Source organism: Pseudorca crassidens, chromosome 16 (assembly GCF_039906515.1).
Source record: "Pseudorca crassidens isolate mPseCra1 chromosome 16, mPseCra1.hap1, whole genome shotgun sequence".
In the NCBI taxonomy this organism is placed as follows: Eukaryota; Metazoa; Chordata; class Mammalia; order Artiodactyla; family Delphinidae; genus Pseudorca; species Pseudorca crassidens.
This window is the reverse complement of record NC_090311.1, coordinates 33,214,941-33,237,752: the sequence shown is the minus strand read 5'-3', so window position 1 is coordinate 33,237,752 and position 22,812 is coordinate 33,214,941. Positions and strand designations below refer to the sequence as shown.

The following is a 22,812-nucleotide window of genomic DNA, read 5'->3' as shown; positions in this document are numbered from 1 at the left end:
CTTTTGAAACAAGGAAAATTACTGACAAAAAGGAAAATATATATAAAGAAAGAACTTTGCCACTGATTGCAATGCAAAATGTAGTGAGTTGATAGATGAAGTGAAGATTTTTGCCCTGGTCTCTCAGGGGAGGGTGGGATGGGGGGACAGTAGGCCAGGTCTGGCTGAGAAAGGTCAGGGGTGGGAAGACAACAAACAACAGGTCTCCGGTAGGTCCCATAGGCCTCAGGGCCAGAGGACCAGGTCTCTGTAGCTTTCCCACTCGGCCTTGACCATACTTTCCTTCCTTCTCATGGCTCATTTCTCTCCCTAGTTGGGCTGTTCCACCATCTGTGTCATTTTTTTTTTTCGCATCAAGATTCCTCCCCGCAAGAATGTTCGGTGCTTTTAATGTTTCTTTATGTTGGCATTTTTCCTTCTTCCCTCTTCAAACCCAAGTTTCTAAAAAAAAATTTTAAGCCTTTATTTGCATAGTTGTTTCTTCTTTAGTGTTGGCATTGTGTTTTGCTAGTGTTCATGCATCTTCATTATTTAGTATATGGGCATGTGAATTACAGTGACTAAAAGAGTCACCCAAGGGTCATAGGGGAAGTGAAACAAAATCTAGGTTGTCTAGTGTTTTTTCTTTTACTGTCACAAATCTGCCTCTGCTTAGTGTGAACATTTCTGGGTTCAGAATGGTGACAGAGTAAGGAAAGTTCTATTGTGACTGCAAGATAATCTTTCTGTGTGGGGATGGTTTACCCTGGGTTTCAAGGAGGATGCCCAAACTCTGGGCTTAGTTGGTTTACAGGACCAGGTGGCCTTACCAGGTGACATGATCTCTTAGTGTAGAGACATGCCAAAGGGGAAGAAAAGAAGAAGAAGGGAGAAGCAATCTTATGTCTGTTAGGAGTAAACAGTAATATATACTAACAAATGTCATGTTTTCAAAATTGCCCCAAAATAATTGAAAATTTTTGAAAAAAAATTTTTTTTTTTTGGCCACACCACGTGGCTTGTGGGATCTTAGTTCCCCAACCAGGGATCAAACCCTGGTCCTTGGCAGTGAAAGCGTGGAGTCCTAACCACTGGACCACCAGGGAATTCCCGCCCCCCTTTTTTTTTATAATTGAAATATTTTTAAATGTCCTTCCTGACCTGGTGGTAATGACCAAAATATTCCAATTCATTCCTAACTGAATCCACAGATACCACAATTTTTCAGCCTCACCAAAATAGCCAAATAGCTTGAGCACTGGCCCCTGTCCTCGGTTTCCCAGCATCCCATCTACCAGGCTCTATTTAGGGTTTTTAGCAAGTGTGATACCCCAAAGCTGCTGTAGCCAGTATAAAGAAATTTATGCCCCACTTAAAAAATTTTTTTTTTATTGGAGTATAGTTGCTTTGCAATGTTGTGTTAGTTTCTGCTGTACTACAGCAAAGTGAATCTGTTATACATATACATATATCCACTCCTTTTTAGATTCTTTTCCCATATAGGTCATTACAGAGTACTGAGCAGAGTTCCCTGTGCTATACAGTAGGTCCTTATTAGTTATCTATTTTATATATAGTAGAGTGTATATGTCAACCCCAATCTCCCAATTTATCCCTCCCCCGTAACCATGTTTGTTTTCTACATCTGTGACTCTATTTCTGTTTCGTAAATAAGTTCATTTGTACCATTTTTTTAAATTCCATATATGCTGTTTTCTGGATAATAAAAATGATGTGCAATTTTTAAAAATATATTTATTCATTTATTTATTTTTGGCTGCATTGGGTCTTCATTGCTGCGCGCAGGCTTTTCTCTAGTTGTGGCGAGTGGGGGCTACTCTTCGTTGCGGTGCGCGGGCTTCTCATTGCGGTGGCTTCTCTTGTTGCGGAGCACAGGCTCTAGGCGCACGGGCTTCAGTAGTTGTGGCACATGGGCTCAGTAGTTGTGGCACACGGGCTTACTTGCTCTGCGGCATGTGGGATCTTCCCGGACCAGGGCTCAAACCCGTGTCCCCTACACTGGCAGGCGGATTCTTAACCAGTGCGCCACCAGGGAAGTCCATGATGTGCAATTTAAATCATAATTAATTGTATATATATGATGCTCCTCTAGACTGCTTGAAACTTTTCCTTTTAGCTTCTTCAAACTTTTCCCTTGATAATTTTCCCGCAAACCCTTTCTAGTAGAGTAAAGGCAGGCTTTCAGGTGAGCAGTCTCAGAGGTCCTTCAGCTGGACCTTGCTGGACTTGGGGAACACATGCCCACAGAGTTCTCATCAAACCAGTAAATCCCAGCTCCGACTGGGAAGCGGCAGACTTCAGTTGAGTGACTTTTTAGAGTTGAAAACATGAGATATTAAAAATGAAAATTAGTTTGTAGAATTACATTTATAGAATTGGAGGCATTAAATACAGGATCAAACCAAGCTGGAATCAAGATGACCTATAAACCTAGAGAGAGACAGAGAAGACAGAGAGACAGAAACAGAGACAGAGAGAGATGGGGAGGGTAGAGAGGATTTTTTTTTAAATAAATATATTTATTTATTTTTGGCTGCGTTGGGTCTTCGTTGCTGCGTGAGGGTTTCTCTAGTTGTGATGAGCATGGGCTGCTCTTAATTGCGGTGTCCGGGCTTCTCATTGCGGTGGCTTCTCTTGTTGTGGAGCGTGAGCTCTAGGTGTGTGGGCTTCAGTAGTTGTGGCACTGAGGCTCAATAGTTGTGGCTTGCGGGCTCCAGAGCGCAGGCTCAGTAGCTGTGGCACACGGGCTTAGTTGCTGCACGGCATGTGGGATCTTCCCGGACCAGGGATCAAACCTGTGTCCCCTGCATTGGCAGGAGGATTCTTATCCACTGTGCCACCAGGGATTTTTGAATATTGAGTGAAATACTTGGCCTTGAGGACCTTGACCCATCTATAGATGTTCTCGAAAGGCTGGAAAAGCCTGGACCAAAACAGATACTGTTGATGGAAAGATCAGAAAAGAGAACTAAACTGCTTTTTGTCTCTTTTACACACACCTGAAGGATGCTCAGCCCATCAGTTCATGTTATTTATTCAAATTAGGTTATAAAAATGAATGGATAGCACAAATGGGTCCTTAAATTCTTAGACTGTATATACTAACAAAGATTTTGAAAGACGGTCCCATTTGCTTTGTAAGAGTAGTACAAAAACAGTAGACCTGGCTCAAGCACTCTCAGAAAGCACTTCCCTTGGGCCAGAGGGGCCGGCACAGTTAGCGCACTAGATAGAGAGGCCTGCTCTTACCTACTCACCAGACTGGTAGATTTTTGGGAGTTTGGTAAGCAGGTTGTTAAACTGTTGACAACTTGAAATCCTCCATGGTGGCAGTATTTACAATATGGAATTGGTTAATGATACAAATCAGGGCTTTCCCCACCCCCTAGCAGGAGAGGTGATTCTACCAGCAACCTCACTGGAGATCCCGGTTCTCGTTTCATCCCATGAATTTGAACAAAATCACTTATCCTCTTTGGGCTTCTATTTCCTCATCTTTGAAAAGAAAAGCTTAAACAATTATTAAAGTGCCTTCTAACTTTAAAATGCTATGATTTAAAGTATCTAATTTATCGGGGAGCTCTTCTCAATACTCTATAATGACCTGTATGGGAGGGGAATGTAAAGAAGAGTGGATATATGGGTATGTGTGGCCAATTCACTTTGCTGTACAGTAGAAACTAACACAACATTATAGATGAACTATACTGCAATAAAAATTTAAAATAAAAAGAAAAGATGCCTGGCTAATACAGTGGCATATAAAATCATCAATTCTAGAACTTGGAATTTGAGATCATTCTGATCTTAACCCAGTGTCTTTCCAAACTGAATATTGGCTGAGACTGGGCCATACTAATGAATAACACTTTCTCCTTATCTGGAAGTGAGTTGCAAGAACCAGTGCAGTTGTGCTGCTCCATCCACATGTATGCTTATCCCACAGATCCTGCACAATACTTTTCTTTCCAACACATGGAGAATGTTGTAGTATAATAGAAGAAATAAACAGAGCATTCTCAAGTGACCAGTTTATTCATTTTAGGAGAGAGTACATATAATGAAGTGCATTTTTGCTCAGAAATGCAAAGGGTCCTCTCTGCTATTGTCAAACTTGTTTTTATAAACTCCTATTTTATATTTTATTTTGGTATATCAATCTTGAGTACTTTATTGTCAGGTCTTCATTGGTAAACCCCTTCCCTGTGACAGTACAGTGTGTGCTCAGTTTTGGAGCATGGAAAATGCATGTATTTGTTTTGTACCTGTAGTCTGGATATATAATTGACATCTTTGTGCTTTGGTGTTTCAAAAATTTTAAGGCTGTAATGAGGAGTCACATTCACAGTCATCAATATATTCTCTACAATGAATGTGCTCCCTTAATTAAATCATGATGCTGGAAAAACAAAAACAAACAAAAATAAAGTATCTAATGTAATTTTGGTGGAAAGAAAGATATTGTCTTTTATTAAGACATTAATATAAATGTTTCAGACATTACATGAAATTTCTAAAAATCTTATATGTTCTGGTATAATGTTATAAGTCATAATTCTAGTTATTGCTTTACATATCTCAGAAATAACTAAATTTCCTTGTCAATTGCATTATTATGAACTTTCATCAAATCTTTAACCGTGGTCATTTTTAAGTCTTTTGTCATTTACAGACAGTTCTGGGTTTACTCTGATGCTTTTGCAAATATATTCCTATAAAAGGGTTTCATCTTCAAGGAATTCATGGAAAAGACTCTGACAAGTACAGGTTTCTGGTAACTGACTATACTGCTGAACTGAATGAATAAGCATTTTCAGAACTCTAATGGAAAACTGATGAATTCATAAAAGTGCTAACAAAAGATCAAGATGAAAAAAAATTAATTACACGGGACTGAGTGAACTGATGAGGATGATTATAATTTTTGTGACTTGCCATTTGAATAAAAAAAAAAACTCCCCCCAAAAAATTAAATCCACTGCTTGTTACTTAAAAAAAAAAAAGACCCATTTGTTGATTTGACCTGATGTAAAGATAATCCGAAATGACCCAAAAATGGAATGATTTCTTGTCCTTATGGATGTGAGCAATAGTCTCTGAGTTTAGTACTTAAAGTGATGTCTCGTAATGAATATTTACTTTGGCGTACCTAAAACGCTGTCTGGCTTTTCCCTCCTGCCCCTTAGCCACTTTCTTCCAACCCGGATCCCACATCAGAAAAAAAAAAAAAAAGAAGGAAAACAGAGCCTTCCCAGCATTGCTGCCACACCTGCCCAGGCAGAAAGGCCCTTTTGCTTAGACTCCTCCTCTCCTTGATCTGAACAACTAGTTGCTTTGAATTTGGAAGAAGAATCCTTAGAGGCTGAGAGAGTAGGAAGGAGCAGAGATGGGGCTAAATGTCATCCAGTGACTTAATTAGTAGAAGAGAAGCTAACTTTGTTACCCACCCAGGTCCTTGGACTCTTTAATCAATAGCAATTGGTAAGAGGCCAGAGGAGAAATTCAGGCGAGGCTTTATTGGCACTCGCCGCAGCTTGAGGGAGCGAAAACAAGACACAGGTGCCCTTGTTTGCTTCCTGGGAGGGGCGAGGGTGGGGGCGGATTGGTGGGTCGGGCCGGAGGGGCGGTTTAAGTAGTCTGCCCACCCCCTTGGCCGTGCTGTGTGCAGGGATAACAGCAGTCCCCTGCTTTGCTCCTGGCACCTCAGGAGTGGCAGTTGGTTTGTGGCCTTTTTGTGTCTTATCGTTCATGATTTGCCCCAGCTGGGCATGCATGCAGTTGTTTTTAGTCCCTTATAGTTTCTTTGTATTCTGTTGCTCCAGGAGACGTTTGCTCAGATGCAAGCACTCCAGTAAAGGGGGCCCAGGTCCCAGCTCACCTCGACTCCAGCGTGTTGTTAGCACATGTGGCCTCACTGAGGTCTAGGGTGAATAATTTGCGAGCTGTGGAGACCCAGGGAGGAAACCCTTGCTCCCCGCGTTCTTTCTCGTTCTGCTTTGTGGCTTAATGGCTCCTCTTGCTTTGTAACAGATCTGCAACATGCTGAACGCCCCAGCGGATGAATACTTCACATTTCAGGTAACTGCCCTCTGCCAGGCCTCCCCTGTCAGTGCGGGGAGGGGGGCAGCACTGACCCTCTCCATCCCCAGAGCCTGCCTTATGCTCGGGGGTGACCAGGAGGCACACGCAAGGCTTATGTCCCACTCACCCTGGCTGGGCTGGTGGCCACCAAGTAGCACGTTCTTCAGGGAAAGGAGAAGAGGGGGGAGGAGAGAAGGGTGTTTGTCACCCCAGCATTTGGCGGGGGGGCTGCCACTTCTCCCACCCAGTGCCTAAACCAGCCCTGGCACGTCACAGGTGCTCAGTAAATGGTCTCCGCCTGAATGATTAGCTGGATACATCCTACCACCTGGGTTCAGCCCTTTGGAGGTTTCTCGGGCCCGTCCCGGAGGCTTATTGCTGCTGTTATCAGGAAAAGGAACTTCTTGTTGGGTTCTTGGGAGCCCCTCCTGCTGTCAGACTCTTGGTTTTATCTTTCCTCCTCCAACATCCAGAGATGCCCCTCCCCACCTGTCCCCTCTTCCACCCCCTCCCCACCTGACCATTGGCCCGGCAACCTCTCCTTTTCCTCCTTCTGGCCCTTGCCGTTCTGTGTCCTGTTTTAGCAGACATCCAGTTGGAGCCCAGCCCCAGTCGGGAGTGGAGATGGCCTTCCCAGTGGGGGCCACTAGCGTCCGTCTTCCGGTCTCACCCCGACACGCCCACAGAGCCCCATCTCTGCCCACGTGGCACAGCCGAAGCCGGCCTGGGGTGGGTGGGGTGAGGGGCGCACCCTCAGCAGCAGGGGCCCCCAGGCCTGGGAAACCTGTGCTCACTCGCCCAGTTACGGGGCAGGTTTCCTCCTGCTCTCCGCACTCCTCTCTGCTCACCACCGTGGAAGCGTGCAGACACCACATGGCGTTTGCTCTAGCTCCTTCCTCCTTGCCTCCGAAGGCCTAATTGTGACCACACTGTGCCCAGCACTGACCCCTCTGTTTATGGCAACTGGGTGCCAGGAAGGAGTGCACAGGCAGGAAAAAGGGACTAGGACTCTCTAAGGTGTCTGAACCTTAAGCAGTCATAGTCTGAACAGGGAGGGCAGGGAGCTGGCCCAGAAGAATCGGGCCACGCTCAGAGGTTTGGGGGCCTGTGCTTTCTGTGTGTGTGGGGTCCTCGTGTGGCCCCCGTGGGAGCAGCCACACAAGGGCTCTGACGGCGCAGAGGAGGCTGGGCACCCACCTGGGGTAAACCTCCAGCCTATAGGAATTGGCCGGCTCCCTAGGAAACATCAGTGTAGTGCCCATGAAAACATGCTTCTCAGGTCTCTGACTGTAGGAAGGATGACCATCAAATGGCTGCTGGGCTGGGAAACCCACTGTCCACACGGAGGCTGCACTTCCTGTGGGCCGGGATACTAACACAGGCCAGTTCCTGGGAGATGCCAGACTCCTCTGACCAGCACTGTTGGTCCTAGGAATCCCCTTCAGCCCTGCAAACTCTTTCAGAACTGCACTGTGGTCTAAGACACTCCCACCCAGCTCTCCATCCTTCCTTCTGTCCTTAGCCCTGGGGTCAGGACTGCATCTTTTTTTAAAAAATAAATTTATTTATTTTTGGCTGCATTGGGTCTTCGTTGCTGCATGTGGGCTTTCTTTAGTTGCGGTGCGCGGGCTTCTCATTGCAGTGGCTTCTCTTGTTGCAGAGCACAGGCTCTAGGCGTGCGGGCTTCAGTAGTTGTGGCTCATGGGCTCTAGAGCGCAGGTTTCAGTAGTTGTGGCATGCGGGCTCAGTAGTTGTGGCTCACAGGCTCTAGAGCACAGGCTCAGTAGTTGTGGCGCACAGGCTTAGTTGCTCCACGGCATGTGGGGTCTTCCTGGACCGGGGCTTGCACCCGTGTCCCCTGCATTGGCAGGTGGATTCTTAACCACTGTGCCACCAGGGAAGCCCAGGACTGCATCTTGATGGGCTCTCAGCCTCCCTCTCTGTTTTCCCTCATAGGCATTGCCCCTGTGGATCATTCCAAAAGGTAGACTCAGGATAGGGTGCACATCCTCCGCAAACCTCCACCCTGCTGGGCCTTCCCATTCTGTCCACCTGCTCGCACCCACCTCCATTCTCACTAGTCCCTCTTGCACCTGAGAAGTTTAATGAAAAAACCAATGATTCAAAGTGAACTGTGGTCAGAACAAACCTGCAAAGGCAATGATTCTCAAACTGCGTTTCTTGGGGGAAGGGTGTACATATTAGCTTCCTGTTGCTGCTGTAACAATTACCACTTAGTGGCTTAAAGCAACACAGCTGAGTTATCTTACGATTCTGGAGTCAGAAGTCTAAAATGCGTCACACTGGGCTAAATTCAAGGTGCTGGCAGGACTGTGTTCCTTTCTAAAGGATCTCGGGGAGAACCTGCCTCCTTGTCTTTTCCAGCTTCTGGAGCTGCCTTGTCTCATGGCTCCCTTCCATCTTCAAAGCCAGCAGTCACATCGCCCTGACTTTGCTTCTGCTGTCATATCTCCTTCTCTGATTTTTGATCCTGACTCTCTTTTCTACTTTTAAGGATCCTTGTAATTACATTGGGTCCACCTGGAAAATCCAGGATAATTTCCCTATTTTAAGATCAGCTGACTAACAACCTGAATTGCATCTGCTGGTTTAATGCGCCTTCCCCATTTAAAGTAACCTGTTCACAGATTCCAGGGATTAGGAAGTAGACGTCTTCAGGGTGTTCCTTGAGGTGGAGTAAGGGGCTCTTCATTTAACGTGAATTAAAGTGATCCCAATTCACAGAAGAAAAAGTACATAGAATTTTCTGTCTTAAGTTTTTGTCCTATTTCTCTTAAGTTCCTTCTATCACTTTTCTGTGAACAAGCTCTAACTTAATAGCAAGAGACATGAACATGAACAGGTACCAACTGAATATGTACTGAAAAAACAGAGGCAGTCAGTAAAGCTTATTTTGGAAGCTTTTTAAAAATAAATACACAGGTGCTTACCTTGCACACAGGTAATATTTTCTGTTATTGATGTTGTCTCTCATCCTTGTGAGGATATAAGTATATAAATATTTCATAGTATTTTCCAAAAATGAAGACTTTGAGAACCACCGTGCACTGCTTTTTCTTTCCCCCAAAGCTTTGACCATTAGGAAGCATGAATTGAGGTTTGGTTTCTCTGCTTTTCATTCTAAGTATAAAGGCAAGCTCTTCAACTAATAAGCAGTTGTTTATTGAGCATCCCTTATATGCCCAGCACTGTCCTGTCACTTAGGTAGAATTGAACAGTTTATGAAACAGCTCTTTGGTAAGATTAGAAAATAGCCTCAGAGACAACAATCAACAGTTCCAAAGCATTTGGAAATTATGTAAATGCTAAATTGTACAGTCAAGTCTAGAAGTGCTGATGGAATTCTGAAAAAGAAAAGTTCCATATGGGTGAAAAAAGTTAGAGAAGGCTTCAAGGGAGAGGTGAGACTTAACCAGAGCCTCTGAGGATGACTAAATAAGCCGAGGACAGGCAGAAGAAGGAATAGCCTGGCCTGATGGATGCTTGGCTACCTTTGCCTTGTTGCATGCTGTCCAGGTGCCACACCATGGTTCTCAGGCTTCGGAGGACTTTAGAATTACCTGGGGAGCCTATTTAAGATGCATGCCCAGAGATTATGAAACAAGCTAAAAAGAAAAAAATCTGTTGCCTTTGATCTTTGGGCAACACTTTGAGAAACACTGCTGAACTTCTGTGTCAGCATTCCCTACTAGACTGTTATCTTGAGCTTAGGGACTGTGATTTAGTCACCTTTGCACCCCCAGCAACTAGCCCAGGTCCTGAAACATCATGGGGCTTGACAGATGTTTACTAAGTGGAATCACACCACAGAACAAAAAGCGATCTTGATGGATCCGTCAGGAAAGCAGAAACCACACTAGGTATTTCAACAGAGATAATTTAATATAAGAATTTAGCTAAACAGGTTTTGGAGGACAGAAGAAATGAACAGGGGACACTGAGGTAACACAGGTAAATGCTTCCCATCCCTAGGGCTGGAGCGGGAGAGGTCAAAGAGAAGAGGGTAGGGTTGTCACAGTACAGACACTTGGTTCTAGGACACTTAAATGTACTACAGCACTTTTATGGCTGTATAGTTCTAGCCGTGTTCTGATACAACATAGGAATTTTGCATCTAACACCCCGCAATTATTCTTTCTTTAAACTGAAAATAACCTAAGTGGGGAATAGTGAGGGCTCTAGTGGCTATAAAGGGGTAGGGCAAGGGAGCCCCGTGATGATGGATTAGTTCTCTATCTTGGTTCTAGGGGAGGTTGCACATATCTACCTATGTGATGAGTTGGCATAGAAACACTCCTGCCTACCCCCGCACGTGCACAAATACATATAAATCTGGTGAAATCTGAATAAGCTCCATGGGTCGTACCAATATGTATTCCCTGGTTTTGTTAGTGTACCATAGTGACACAAGATGTTATCACGGGGAAGACTGGCTAAAGGGTACATGGGACTTCTCTGTACATTTCTTCTGCAACCTCCTGTGTACCTATAGTTATTTCAGAAAAAAAAAAGTTAAAAAAATAACCTTAGTGTCTTTATTGTTTGTAGAAAGGACCTGTAGATGAGACTGGTTGGGTCATTAAAAACGTCTTGTCCCTGCCTATTGTCAACAAGAAGGAAGACATCGTGGGTGTAGCTACATTTTACAACAGAAAGGATGGAAAGCCTTTTGATGAGTATGATGAACACATCACTGAGGTAAGTGCAATTATAAACTAATGGAGGTAGATGAAATGCACGAAATAATAGAAGATGCATAATTATTTGTTATTCTGGAATGATGTTTCTGAAGGGCAATTAAGACGTGAGTCACACATGGTTGCAGTCCGTATATTGTTATTGTGTCATTTCTGTTTCCTGACTTCCGTAAACTGTACCGTTTTCTACCAAAGTGTGAACTTTTGGCTTCATCAAAATTCTTTTCAGTGCTAGGGAATTGGGGAAAGGTCTCTCTCTCTCCTTTCTCCCTACTCCCCTTCTATCACCTCTCACCCTTGCTGCCACCTCCAGCCCTCTCTGATTTTCAGGTCATGCTTTATCTACTGGATTTTTGTAATTCCTCTCCTCTAATAAAGTATTCACGGTGCATGGAGCACTTTGAAAAGCAAGGGCTTAGCCCGTTTTATTGTCTGGCTCTGATTATTGTACTTTTTCTTTTTTTCTTCTTAGATTAAAACAAGGAACTGGGTTGTTGATGGTGGAAGGGAGATGATTGATAGGAAAGCATGCAAACTGTTGCCTCCAAATCGTTTTTTCTTTAGGTTTAGAGAATCGAATCACATTCTATCTATTTCAGACTCTCACACAGTTTCTCGGATGGTCTCTTTTAAATACTGACACCTATGAGAAAATGAATAAACTAGTAAACAGAAAGGACATAGCCCAGGAAATGCTCATGAACCACACCAAAGCTACTCCTGATGAAATCAAGTCCATTTTGGTAAGTGAGGAATTCGTCCTGTGACATTAGATGCTATCTAACCACGGCCTCTGGAATTCGCCTAATTACCCGGAGGTCTGACAAATGAGAATAGGTTTAGTCCCGGGCTAAGGAGGGGAGAAACAAAGAAGGAGGGGTTGGGGGGAACTTGAGTGGTCCACAGTACACAGAGCCTTACTGACTTTCCAGGCTGCTTGGTTGGAATAGCACTTTGTTAAAAATAGCTCTGTAGGAGCTGGAGTAGCGAGGTCTAGATTCAAGAGTGTTAGCAAGGAAAAAAATATTTCTAGGGAGCGAAATGTCAGCTGTTGCCGTATAATGCTGTATAACAACCATAAGCTCTCAGTGGTGTATGACAATAAGCATTTATTTCTCACTTATGAGTTTGTGGGTTGACCAGATTTCAACTAATCTTGGTTGGGCTGGGCTCCAAGCTGTGTGTCTGGTTTGCTTTCTGCATCTATCATTCTTGATCAGCAGCTACCTGATAGATGTTCTTCTCATGGTGATGACAAGTACAAGAGAGCAAGCCCAGCTGTGCAAGCTCGTTTCAATTCTTTCCTCACATCAAATTCACTAAAATTTTCAAGGTACAAACATGACCAAGATCAGCATCATGGATGATTGGAGAGCAAGTAGATATTCGCTAACAGTGTTCTAATCACCACCAGATGAAGGGAAAATATAACACACCCACTGTCTCTATTCCTTTATTTCAAAAGCTTTCAGAGTGTGTGTGGATGTAGTTTTCCTGGGGTGTTTTTGTTTGTTGGCTTGGTTGGTTGGTTTTGGTTTTGCTGGGTGGTTTGAGACTTAAAAGAAATTTGATTTGAGAGTTTGAGATGTTGAAGATGAAAATGTCTGGGGAGAATAAAGGGAACTTGCTATAAACTAAATAAAAACAGATGTAAGCCATTCATTTTTCTCGCCTACATGCAAACAACCGACGTCTCCCTCACCCTCTCCCTCTCTCTCTCTTTTTTTGAGACAGCTACTGTTACATTTTGGGGAGAAAAGAGAGATTAATTAATTTTTAGAGAAAATTCTAAATAATCAAGTGCTATAGATCTTCTTTGTATCCAGAATGCATCTTTCATGGAACTCATTACAACATAGTTTATTCTAACTGATTTTAAGAGTAAAGGAATCAGATAGAAATCAACTTTATAGCAATTTCACACCTCCTTTGCTTTTACATTTTAGAAATTTAAAGAGAAGTTAAATATAGATGTAATTGAAGACTGTGAAGAAAACCAACTTGTCACAATTTTGGTAAGTGTTTTACTTCTATCCTTAATGCCTTTTAAATAAAATATAGTAGGACACTTGTTCTCATTTTTCAAGTTAGTGTTGAGTTTCCTCTTCTCTGGCACCTTTCAAAGCTAAAAAGGAAAGAGATTTCTTCTACAGAGTGATCTTCTGGGTCCTTGCTTTTCTTTCTGTTTGTCCCCTACAGTACAATCCACAAAGGTAATTTAGAATCATAGTTAAACTAGATTACTGCATAAGGGAATGCAGGCACAGACTCTAGGGGTAGCATGGCCTGGTTTATTTTAATAGCTCTGGATTACAGCATGGCCACCCTGGAAGACATGGCAGAATTACAGTAGAATGTAGATAGACCCTTGGAGGCACCATTGTCATCTGCCATTGCTAGCTTCTCTTCTGGATCCTGGAGGAATGCAGTTCTATTGTTGCCATTGGGTCACCCCTATTATATCTAGTTGAAATAACTTCTCTTCTAGTCATTAAGCTTGTATTTTGTTGTGTCTACTGTTTAAACCCACCCAAACACATGTTCTACAATCAACTGTTAAACCCATCCAGTAAGTTTCTAATTTCAGAGATTATCTTTTTCAGTTCTAGAATGTATATTTAATTCTTTTTTTTAAAGATTGCAACTCTGTGCTAAAACTTTCCATCATTTAGGGCTTCCCTGGTGGCGCAGTGGTTGAGAGTCTGCCTGCCAATGCACGGGACATGGGTTCGTGCCCCGGCCCGGGAAGATCCCACATGCCGCGGAGCGGCTGGGCCCGTGAGCCATGGCCACTGAGCCTGTGCGTCCGGAGCCTGTGCTCCGCAGCGGGAGAGGCCACAACAGTGAGAGGCCCGCGTACCGCAAAAAAAAAAACCAAAACAAAACAAAAAAAACCTTTCCATCATTTAATCTACTTTATCTATCTTCTTAAATTTATTCACATAGTGATTTTGAATTCTCCATCTAGATACCTGAATCACCTATGTGTCTGGTTCTACTGTCTATTTTTACTCTTGGGTTTTAGTCATTTGATCATTTTAAAGCATACTTCATAGTTTTTAAATTGAAAACCAGACACTGTGGGTTAGGATTTGTAGGGGCTCTGGGTGATATTATCTTTCTGTTCAAAGGGTTAGAATTTCTTCTGGCAGGTGAAGGAGTTGGTTTTAGATTTTGTTAGGGGTGGTCTATTTCAGTTTTGCTCTTGCTACTAGGGTAGAGCCCTTATTTCTAGAGCGTGGCCCTTCTGGGATCCCAATTAAGAACCTGGGATTACCAAGGCCCCTAGACCTTGAATTTCAGAGGCTTGAATACAATCTGCTCGAAATTGAAATAATATCACACTTATTTCCCTCCCTAACTACCTCATCCTGTTTTCCACTGCCCCTTTCCAATCCATGACATATGTTCTTCTTTCTGAACTAAGATTACTGAATATCTCACCTTCCACATTCCCATTTTTATCTGTCCTCCCATCCTGGCCCTTGGCTGTACCACCACAGAGCCAGTGGCCTGTGACCCCTTTTTGAGGGATCTGCTCCCACTTTTATGTCTTCATGTCACTTGAGGCTCTTCCTCCTCCTGTCACTCTCTTTGGCTTTACCTCTGAGCACTTTCCTCTCACACTTGGCCCAGAAGATGACTCCTTCTCCTCATTTACCCCCAACAAAACTTATCTTCTTGTAAAAAAAAGCTTTAATTGACATCCATGACATGTTGGAAATTTTCTAGTTCTCCATTTAGAGGAGGAAGGGTCTTATGATGGAGAAGCAATAAAATGGGCAAAGAACCAGTAGCTTTACAATAAAACGGCCTATTTTGAATGTAAAATGTGCTTTAAGCTCATCCCAAATCATTGCCGCATAAAACTTAACTCAAGAAACAACCATATTTCAGAGGGGTTCTCCAAAACTATTGGCATAATTTCCAAGCTACATAAATATTTATGCATCTCCACTTAACCATGATTTTCTGCAGGGATGCATTTTAACTCTCAGTTCAGGGAAGGTGTGGTCCTCTTTTATAGGTATAACAGCAGGTGCACGTTGCTGGGCTGGGAAGCACTGAGGTAGCAGTGCAGTGACTTGGGCAAAGGAAGTAGGGAAAGTCGTTGTCCCATCTTCCCCTCTGCTTCCCAGGACATTTCAGTTCACTCGCGGATGCCCTGCAGCTCACATTTACCAGACCATGGGAGATGAGGACAGGGCGTCCCAGAGAAGTACCTCATTCAGTCCTCCTTCATTCCATTTTGTTTTTCATTCATTCAGTAATTACTGAAATGTCCTATGATACAAGGAACCGTTAAGCCTCGAGGGCAAAAGATAGTGTGGTCTGGTTTTCACCTGGTTCAAGAAGCCGCCTGTTTATTAGGGAGACAAAAAATACAAGCAGTGACACTGCCTTGAATGAATGGGTTCACAGGGCGTGAGCACCAAGGGCCCTGGGGAGGATAAGGGCCTGATTCTACTCACAGAAGATGATAAACTGCGAGATGAGGCCATGGCATGGAGGCCTGCAGGGAAAGCAGGAATCGGCTGGGCAGAGATTGACAATGGGGGCTTGGAGATGGCTGGAGATGGGATGGGGAAGCAGGACAGTGCAGACCAGGGCGTGGGGACACAGGAGACCGAAGACAGCTGGGTATGGCTGGAGCCCTAGTGAGCGGAAGAGGGGAGCAGCCCGTGAGGCCTGGCAGGGCGGTGGGACGAGACCATGGCAGCCTGGCACACTGGAACCTGTGAAGGGACCTGATCAGATACCCAGGAGCTTCTTCCCGGAGCAGAGGGAGTCAGCCAGCTGGGATGCAGCAGGTGGCTGGCGCCATGTTATGGCATGTGGGGTGGCAGCAGCCTCCCCCCTCTCATTCCACCTCAGCTGTGGGTTCCTTCAGGGAGGGGAAGACCAGCCTTTGGGGCCTGAGTTCCTACTTATCAGATGAATCAAAAGCCTTTATTTCTATCAGCCTCTCTGTATCACTGCTGCATGACTGCTGGTTCTCAAAACCTGTGATTGCCATATTGTAGTATTGTTTTATCGGTTCACCTGTAACTGTAAATGGGGGCTGGGAGTCCTAATTCTGAGAACTTCTTACTTTGTTTCCTGCTGAAATGCGCGTTTACGCTTTAGTGTGACTGACCTGATAACGCGTTAAAAAGCATTTTCACGTTTGATCTTTACATAATACTCTGGGGACAGCAGGACTGAGGCGACCTCCAGCAGGGAGGTTCTGGGCATTGGGCACCCCCCACCGTACCCTGTAATTCTTAGTCTGATTTTTTAAAAGATGTGCTTATTTTTTGTCTCTCCCCACGAGAATGTGTGTTTCAGGGGCAGTGACAATGCCTGCTTTCTTCATTGCTTTATCCATAATGCCTACAACACAGATAGGAACCAATAAATGTTTGTTGAATGAATAAAAATGAATGCAGAAAAAGAGCCCCTTTGGGCAAGGAATCTGGGAGGGTCTGGAGAGAGAGAAAGTGATGAGAAGGCTTTGGCAGAGGACGCAGGAGGTCCTGTGAGAAAGGAGTTTTGTGAAGTGTTACTAGGGGCCATGGGTTGAATCCCCCTCTCACTTTCTTTGACACACATGCAAATGAAATTGGCACTGCCTTTTCATTAGAACAACAAAGACAAAAATGTTACTCTTGTCACTCCCATTTCACAGATGAGAACATTGACATATTGGGTAGCATCTTATGGAAAAACCCACACGAACCTTTTGGCCCACCCAATAGCTAATACCAACCCAGAACTGAATGCTAGTCTCCTGGCTCCAAGCCATAGCTTTGTAGGAGAGAGATCTCTGCCTAAAGCGACAGTCTGAGAGTGGCCTTGAGGAGAAGGGGGCACAGGAGGACCAGGAAGTTCCCTGAAGAGAAGGGCAAGGGTTTGAGGGGCCAGCCCAGACTCGGGGGTTAGGGGAACAGAAACCATAATTGTACTTAAAAGAGCCATATACCATTTGGTGTTGACTTTTGTACAAATAGAGCATGAATCATCCTCTGGGAAACCTTGAACTTACTGAGGGACGTGATCTTAGCACAGTATTAAGGATTTATAATGGGCTCAGTAAATACCCACTGAACTGAATTGCTCCTGCATCTGCTGGACCCACACAGCCCTCGCCTGCTTCTCTCCTCCCGTGGGACTGTCTCTGACCTGCCTTCTACCAGATCAGCTGAATACACAGCCCTCCAGAGTCTCTCCTCCTTCAGTTCCCTCAGCCTGCCTGCAATTTCTCCCAGCCCTGGCACTGACTCTGTGCTCTGGGAATGTTCTAAGCTCTCAGCTTTCACTGGTCTGTATTTTATAACCATTTTAGTAAGTTAAATTCCTTAAGGCCAAAATGCATATTTTTATCTCCCAAGCCATGTCAATATTCATGGGGCTAATTCACTGTTTTTTCACCTAGTCCTAAATCCTGACGGGGGGTGGGTTAAATTAGATGTCTGCAAGTGTACCAGTACACTGCGGGGCATTCATTCATTCATTCACTCAACAAACATTTACCAAGCACCTCCATGGGAAAGGCCCTACAGGTTCTGAGATACCACAGCAAATAAAACAGACCAGATCCCATCCTTATGGAGCCCACAGACGAGTAGGAAAGCATCACTGAATAGGTAAAGATAATACGATAGAATCGAATTAAGCCATCATTTACTGTTTACTGAATATTTCTGGAATGGAAAAAAGTTGAGTATTGAAAATGGGTTAGGCTGCTGCAAGTAAACATTTTATCTTGCATCAAAGAAAGAAAATAGCCACTGGGGCCTGATTTAGAATTGAATGCCATCACTTAGAAAGCTTCTCAGTATAGCTGGGCCTCAGTTTCACCATCTGGAAACTGAGGATCATTGTGTATGTTTGTTAGGATAATAAGGCATAACCCAGTATTGGGCAAGTAGAGACTCAGTGAATTGCATGTGGCATCCTTTTATTGTAATTTTGTTTTATGTCCAATGTCGGGTATATCAGACTAAAAGGAAATAAATGAATGTAATCTGGAACACTTGGTCCTTGTTTCAACAGAAAGAGGACCTACCAGACCCACAGGCCGTAGACCTGTATGAATTCCGCTTCAGCGACTTCCCCATCACAGAGCACGAACTGATTAAGTGTGGACTTCGGCTGTTTCTTGAAATAAATGTGGTGGAGAAATTCAAAGTACCTGTAGAGGTCAGATGGTATTTAATTTAAAATGCTGTGATTCTGTGGCTGAACTCCACTAAAATTTCCTGTGGTTCAGAAGATTCCCTGCAGTGTGGATTTTAAATTATCATTAACTTCGTCAGTTTGTCCACTTAAACCCTGTAAACAAGGCCAACCTATCTTTTCAGATAAGGTTGTCACAGACCTTCTTACCTTTAGAATTCTACTCCAAAGTCTGAGTGGTGTTGTCTTCTTTGGTGGCAGGTTCTCACCAGATGGATGTACACGGTGAGGAAGGGATACCGTGCCGTCACTTACCACAACTGGCGACACGGGTTCAATGTGGGGCAGACGATGTTCACTTTGCTGATGGTAGGTACAGAGCCTGTGAATCATCATAAACCTGTGCATCTCCCTCCTGAGTGTGGTGAGAAATGGATCCAGTCCATCACTTTAGATCAGTAATTTTGGAATTCATGGATACAGTCCCATAAACCCCCAACCCCCCTGGAGATGATGCCAGGGTACGTGGGTATCCCTGGGCGTTTGGCTGAATTATCACTCTGACACTCGTGTCCTTATATCCATAAAGGAAAATTCAGTTACCTGCTGGGTTTGTAACGGCCCAGAATGAGCTACAGTCCTCAAGAAATAAAGCCAGCTTGCTCTAAAAACACAGCAGACCCCCTTCTCCATTGCAGGCCGGCCTCACTGCACATGCTGCGGAGGTGCATTAATCCAAGTAAATATGTACGTCTGTTTTTTTAGACAGGAAGACTGAAGAAATACTACACGGATCTTGAAGCCTTTGCCATGCTTGCTGCTGCCTTCTGCCATGACATTGACCACAGAGGCACCAACAACTTGTATCAGATGAAGTAAGTGAACACGTGTGGCCACATCAGCGTGTTCTGGTGCCCCCCCCTTATTTGTAAACGCCTTCACTCCTTCTTTTTTCAACTTTGTTTCATCAAAGTATTGAATTCATACATTAGAGCGCATTGATCTTTGGCTTACACCTGTACACACCTGGGTAGCACCCCACCAGCTCAAGCTAGAGAACATTTCTTCCTGGGCTGACTACTCTCACGTCCCTGGTCCTTGTACTTCCACCAACTGACCTTCAGCTGACCTTGCATCTTAACATCATCACCATCTTCCTCTCTTGACCAAGAAAAGAAGTGCAATTATAAGGGTACAGGCCCTCAGCTCAGACAGATTTGGATTTATTGGGTTCACAAGTTATTTAAACTTTCTAAGCTTCGAGTTCCTCATCGGGAAAATAATAATTATAGTAATGGTACCTAACACTTAAGGTCGTTGTAAAGATTAAATGAGATATATATAAGGCACTCAGCTCATGGTTGGCTCTTGGCAGTTAATAATTATTAAGTATTATTATTATTACTGTTATTGTGTCATTGGCACTTTTCAAAATTCATCAGCAATGCCATAGCCAGCCTAACTCCTTGATAGTGACATTTAAGAAGCTCTGTCTGCCTTGGCCACACTGTATCTTCATCTGTGACACATGACCTACCCCTCTCCAGAGGTACCAGAGGGAGTGAGACAATTTAGAGAGAATGAGCTTTGGAGTCTGGTTTTATGGGATCCAGATACTTCCCAGTTGAGGGATCTTGGGCAAATCATTTAATCTATTTGAGATTCTGTTTCTTAACTGTAAAATGGGTATAATATTGACCTCTTAAGACTGCTGTGAGAATCACATGAAATTGTATATGTGAAACATAGTAGATGCTGAAGAAATTTACTCAGTGAATGAAATGCACCTCGTGAGCAGTGACTTTTCACCTTCAGCAACTCTACCAATCAGGCTTTGCCTTGAAAAGGGAATCTCCATTCTGGGTTCCGGGTAAGCAACGTCTTCGTCTTGAGAGTTCCAGCCCTTTATTTTTTTTGTTTACCTTTTTATTTTATATTGGAGTATAGTTGATTAATAATGTTGTGATAGTTTCAGGTGTACAGCAAAGTGGTTCAGTTATACATATACATGTATTGATTCTTACCTGTGTCCCGCTGTAGTGGAAGCATGGAATCCTAACCACTGGACCACCAGGGAAGTCCCAGTTATCCATTTTATTTTATTTATTTTATTTTATTTTTTATATCTTTATTGGAGTATAATTGCTTTACAATGGTGTGTTAGTTTCTGCTTTATAACAAAGTGAATCAGTTATACATATACATATGTTCCCATATCTCTTCCCTCTTGCGTCTCCCTCCCTCCCACCCTCCCTATCCCACCCCTCCAGGCGGTCACAAAGCACCGAGCTGATCTCCCTGTGCTATGCGGCTGCTTCCCACTAGCTATCTGTTTTACGTTTGGTAGTGTATATATGTCCATGCCACTCTCTCGCATTGTCACAGCTTACCCTTCCCCCTCCCCATATCCTCAAGTCCATTCTCTAGTAGGTGTGTGTCTTTATTTCTGTCTTACTTGATGAATCTCCTTATGTGCCCTTACTGTGCTGGGGGAATTGCTCAGGAGTCCACAAAGATCTGGAGACATTACACTGGTAAAAACAGTTAACAGAAGATTGAATAAGACTGAATTATTATTCTCATATTGGTGGTACCGATCAGGCTACTGTGCAGTGTAAGCTGAAGCTGTTGGGACACAGCTTCCTGGCTTGACCTTGTGTCCTTGGTCTGATTTCTTGTCTCCAAAATGTCCAACGCCCTGGGTTCTGGTTTTCATCCTTATCTCCCATCTTTAGGCTATGCCCTCTGGCAATGCCCTAGAAACCCTGCCATTTTCAAATTTTTATTATTCCCTTGAGTTCTTTTGTTCTCTTTGTTCACTTTTCTGGCCATTTTGTTTTCTGCTTCATTCTTTCATAGGTTCATAGATTTCTTTGTTCCTTTCATCCCCCTTTTCTTGGTTAGTTTTTCAGTTCTCTCATCTTTCAGTCTCCTTTACTCACCTCCGTTTTGTGTCTGATGAGATGTGGTTATCAGCCAAAAATCTGAGGAACTTTAGCATTTATCTCATCCTCCTCCGCCCCACATTCAACGCAGGCCTCTTTCCTACTGTATTTCTTCCTGAGTTCTCTAGTCTACATTCCATTATTTTTTATAATGGCTCATAAGGGACTCATATTTTTGAATGATTCTAATGGCTGAATGTTCTTCATGATATCAAATTGAAATTGGTCTCCTTATAACTTCTGTTAGTCCTAGTTCAAGTCTCTGAAGCTGTTAGAATATGTATAATTTCTCATCCACAGGCTATTCCTTCTTATATCAAAGAGAATTATTATTTTCCCCTCCTCTTTTCCTGGCTGAATATACCTGGTTGAACTTTTGTTTTAATCATTTCTCATATAATATTTTCTATACATATAATTTTATCTGTTATTCTTCTGTGAACCCACTCCAGTGTTTTTATGTCATTCCTTAAATGTGGGTCTTGGCAAATACCGTATGCTAACACATATATATGGAATTTAAGGGAAAAAAATGTCATGAAGAACCTAGGGGTAAGACAGGAATAAAGACCCAGACCTACTAGAGAACGGACTTGAGGATATGGGGAGGGGGAAGGGTAAGCTGTGACAAAGCGAGAGAGAGGCATGGACATATGTACACTACCAAACGTAAGGTAGATAGCTAGTGGGAAGCAGCTGCGTAGCACAGGGAGATCAGCTCGGTGCTTTGTGACCGCCTGGAGGTGTGGGATAGGGAGGGTGGGAGGGAGGGAGACGCAAGAGGGAAGAGATATGGGAACATATGTATATGTATAACTTTGTTACAAAGATTCACTTTGTTATAAAGCAGAAACTAACACACCATTGTAAAGCAATTATACCCCAATAAAGATGTTAAAAAAAAAAATGTGGGTCTTGGGGTTTGACATAATAATCCAAACATGATCCATGTTTATATTTATGATCCATGATTATATTTAATCCTAATTAAATTTCATCTTCTTAATTTGGTTCTTTTTTTAAAATTGAAGTTTAGTTGATTTACAGCATTGTGTTAGTTTCCGGTGTACAGCAAAGTGATTCAGTTTTTTATATATACATATATATGTATATATATAATCTATCTTTTTCAGATTCTCTTCCATTAAAGGTTATTATAAGATATTGAATATAGTTCTCTGTGCTATACAGTAGGTCCTTGATGTTTATCTGTTTTATATGTGGTGGTGTGTGTGTGTTAATCCCAAACTCCTAATTTATCCCTCCCTCCCTCTTTCCCCTTTGGTAACCTAAGTTTGTTGTCTATGTCTGTGAGTCTATTTCTGTTTTGTAAATAAGTTCATGAGTATGATTTTTTGAGATTCTACATATAAGTGATATCATATAATATTTGTCTTTGACTTACTTCACTTAATATGATAATCTCTAGGTCTTTCCATGTTGCTGCAAATAGCATTATTTCATTCTTTTATATGGCTGAGTAATATTCCATCATATATATATATATATATATATATATATACATACACACACACACACACACACACATATATATATATATACACACACACATATATATATCTCCCACATTTTCTGTATGGTATATATACCATATATATATACACCACATCTTCTGTATCCGTTCATCTGTCGATGGACATTTAGTTTGCTTCCTTGTCCTGGCTATTGTAAATAATGCTGCTATGAACATTGGGGTGCATGTATCTTTCTGAATTAGAGTTTTTGTCTTTTCCTGATATATGCCCAGGAGTGGTATTGCTGAATCACATAGTAACTCTATTTTTAGTTTTATAAGGAACCTCCATACTGTTTTCCATAGTGACTGCACCAACTTACATTCATTCCCACCAACACTGCAGGAGGGTTTGCTTTTCTCCACACCCTCTCCA

General features: G+C 43.0%; 1 protein-coding gene across 2 annotated transcripts in view; it reads left to right on the top strand.

Moving 5' to 3' along the window:
• PDE6C (phosphodiesterase 6C) overlaps positions 1-22,812 on the top strand; it is a 60,446-nt gene that overhangs the window by 13,347 nt on the left and 24,287 nt on the right. For both annotated transcript variants that reach the window (XM_067709961.1, XM_067709960.1), the window contains exons 8-14: positions 6,031-6,078; positions 10,651-10,800; positions 11,399-11,542; positions 12,746-12,814; positions 17,835-17,981; positions 18,219-18,326; positions 18,723-18,832. In XM_067709961.1, the coding sequence (XP_067566062.1) occupies positions 6,031-6,078; positions 10,651-10,800; positions 11,399-11,542; positions 12,746-12,814; positions 17,835-17,981; positions 18,219-18,326; positions 18,723-18,832 (776 nt within the window). The remainder of the gene's footprint in view (positions 1-6,030; positions 6,079-10,650; positions 10,801-11,398; positions 11,543-12,745; positions 12,815-17,834; positions 17,982-18,218; positions 18,327-18,722; positions 18,833-22,812) is intronic.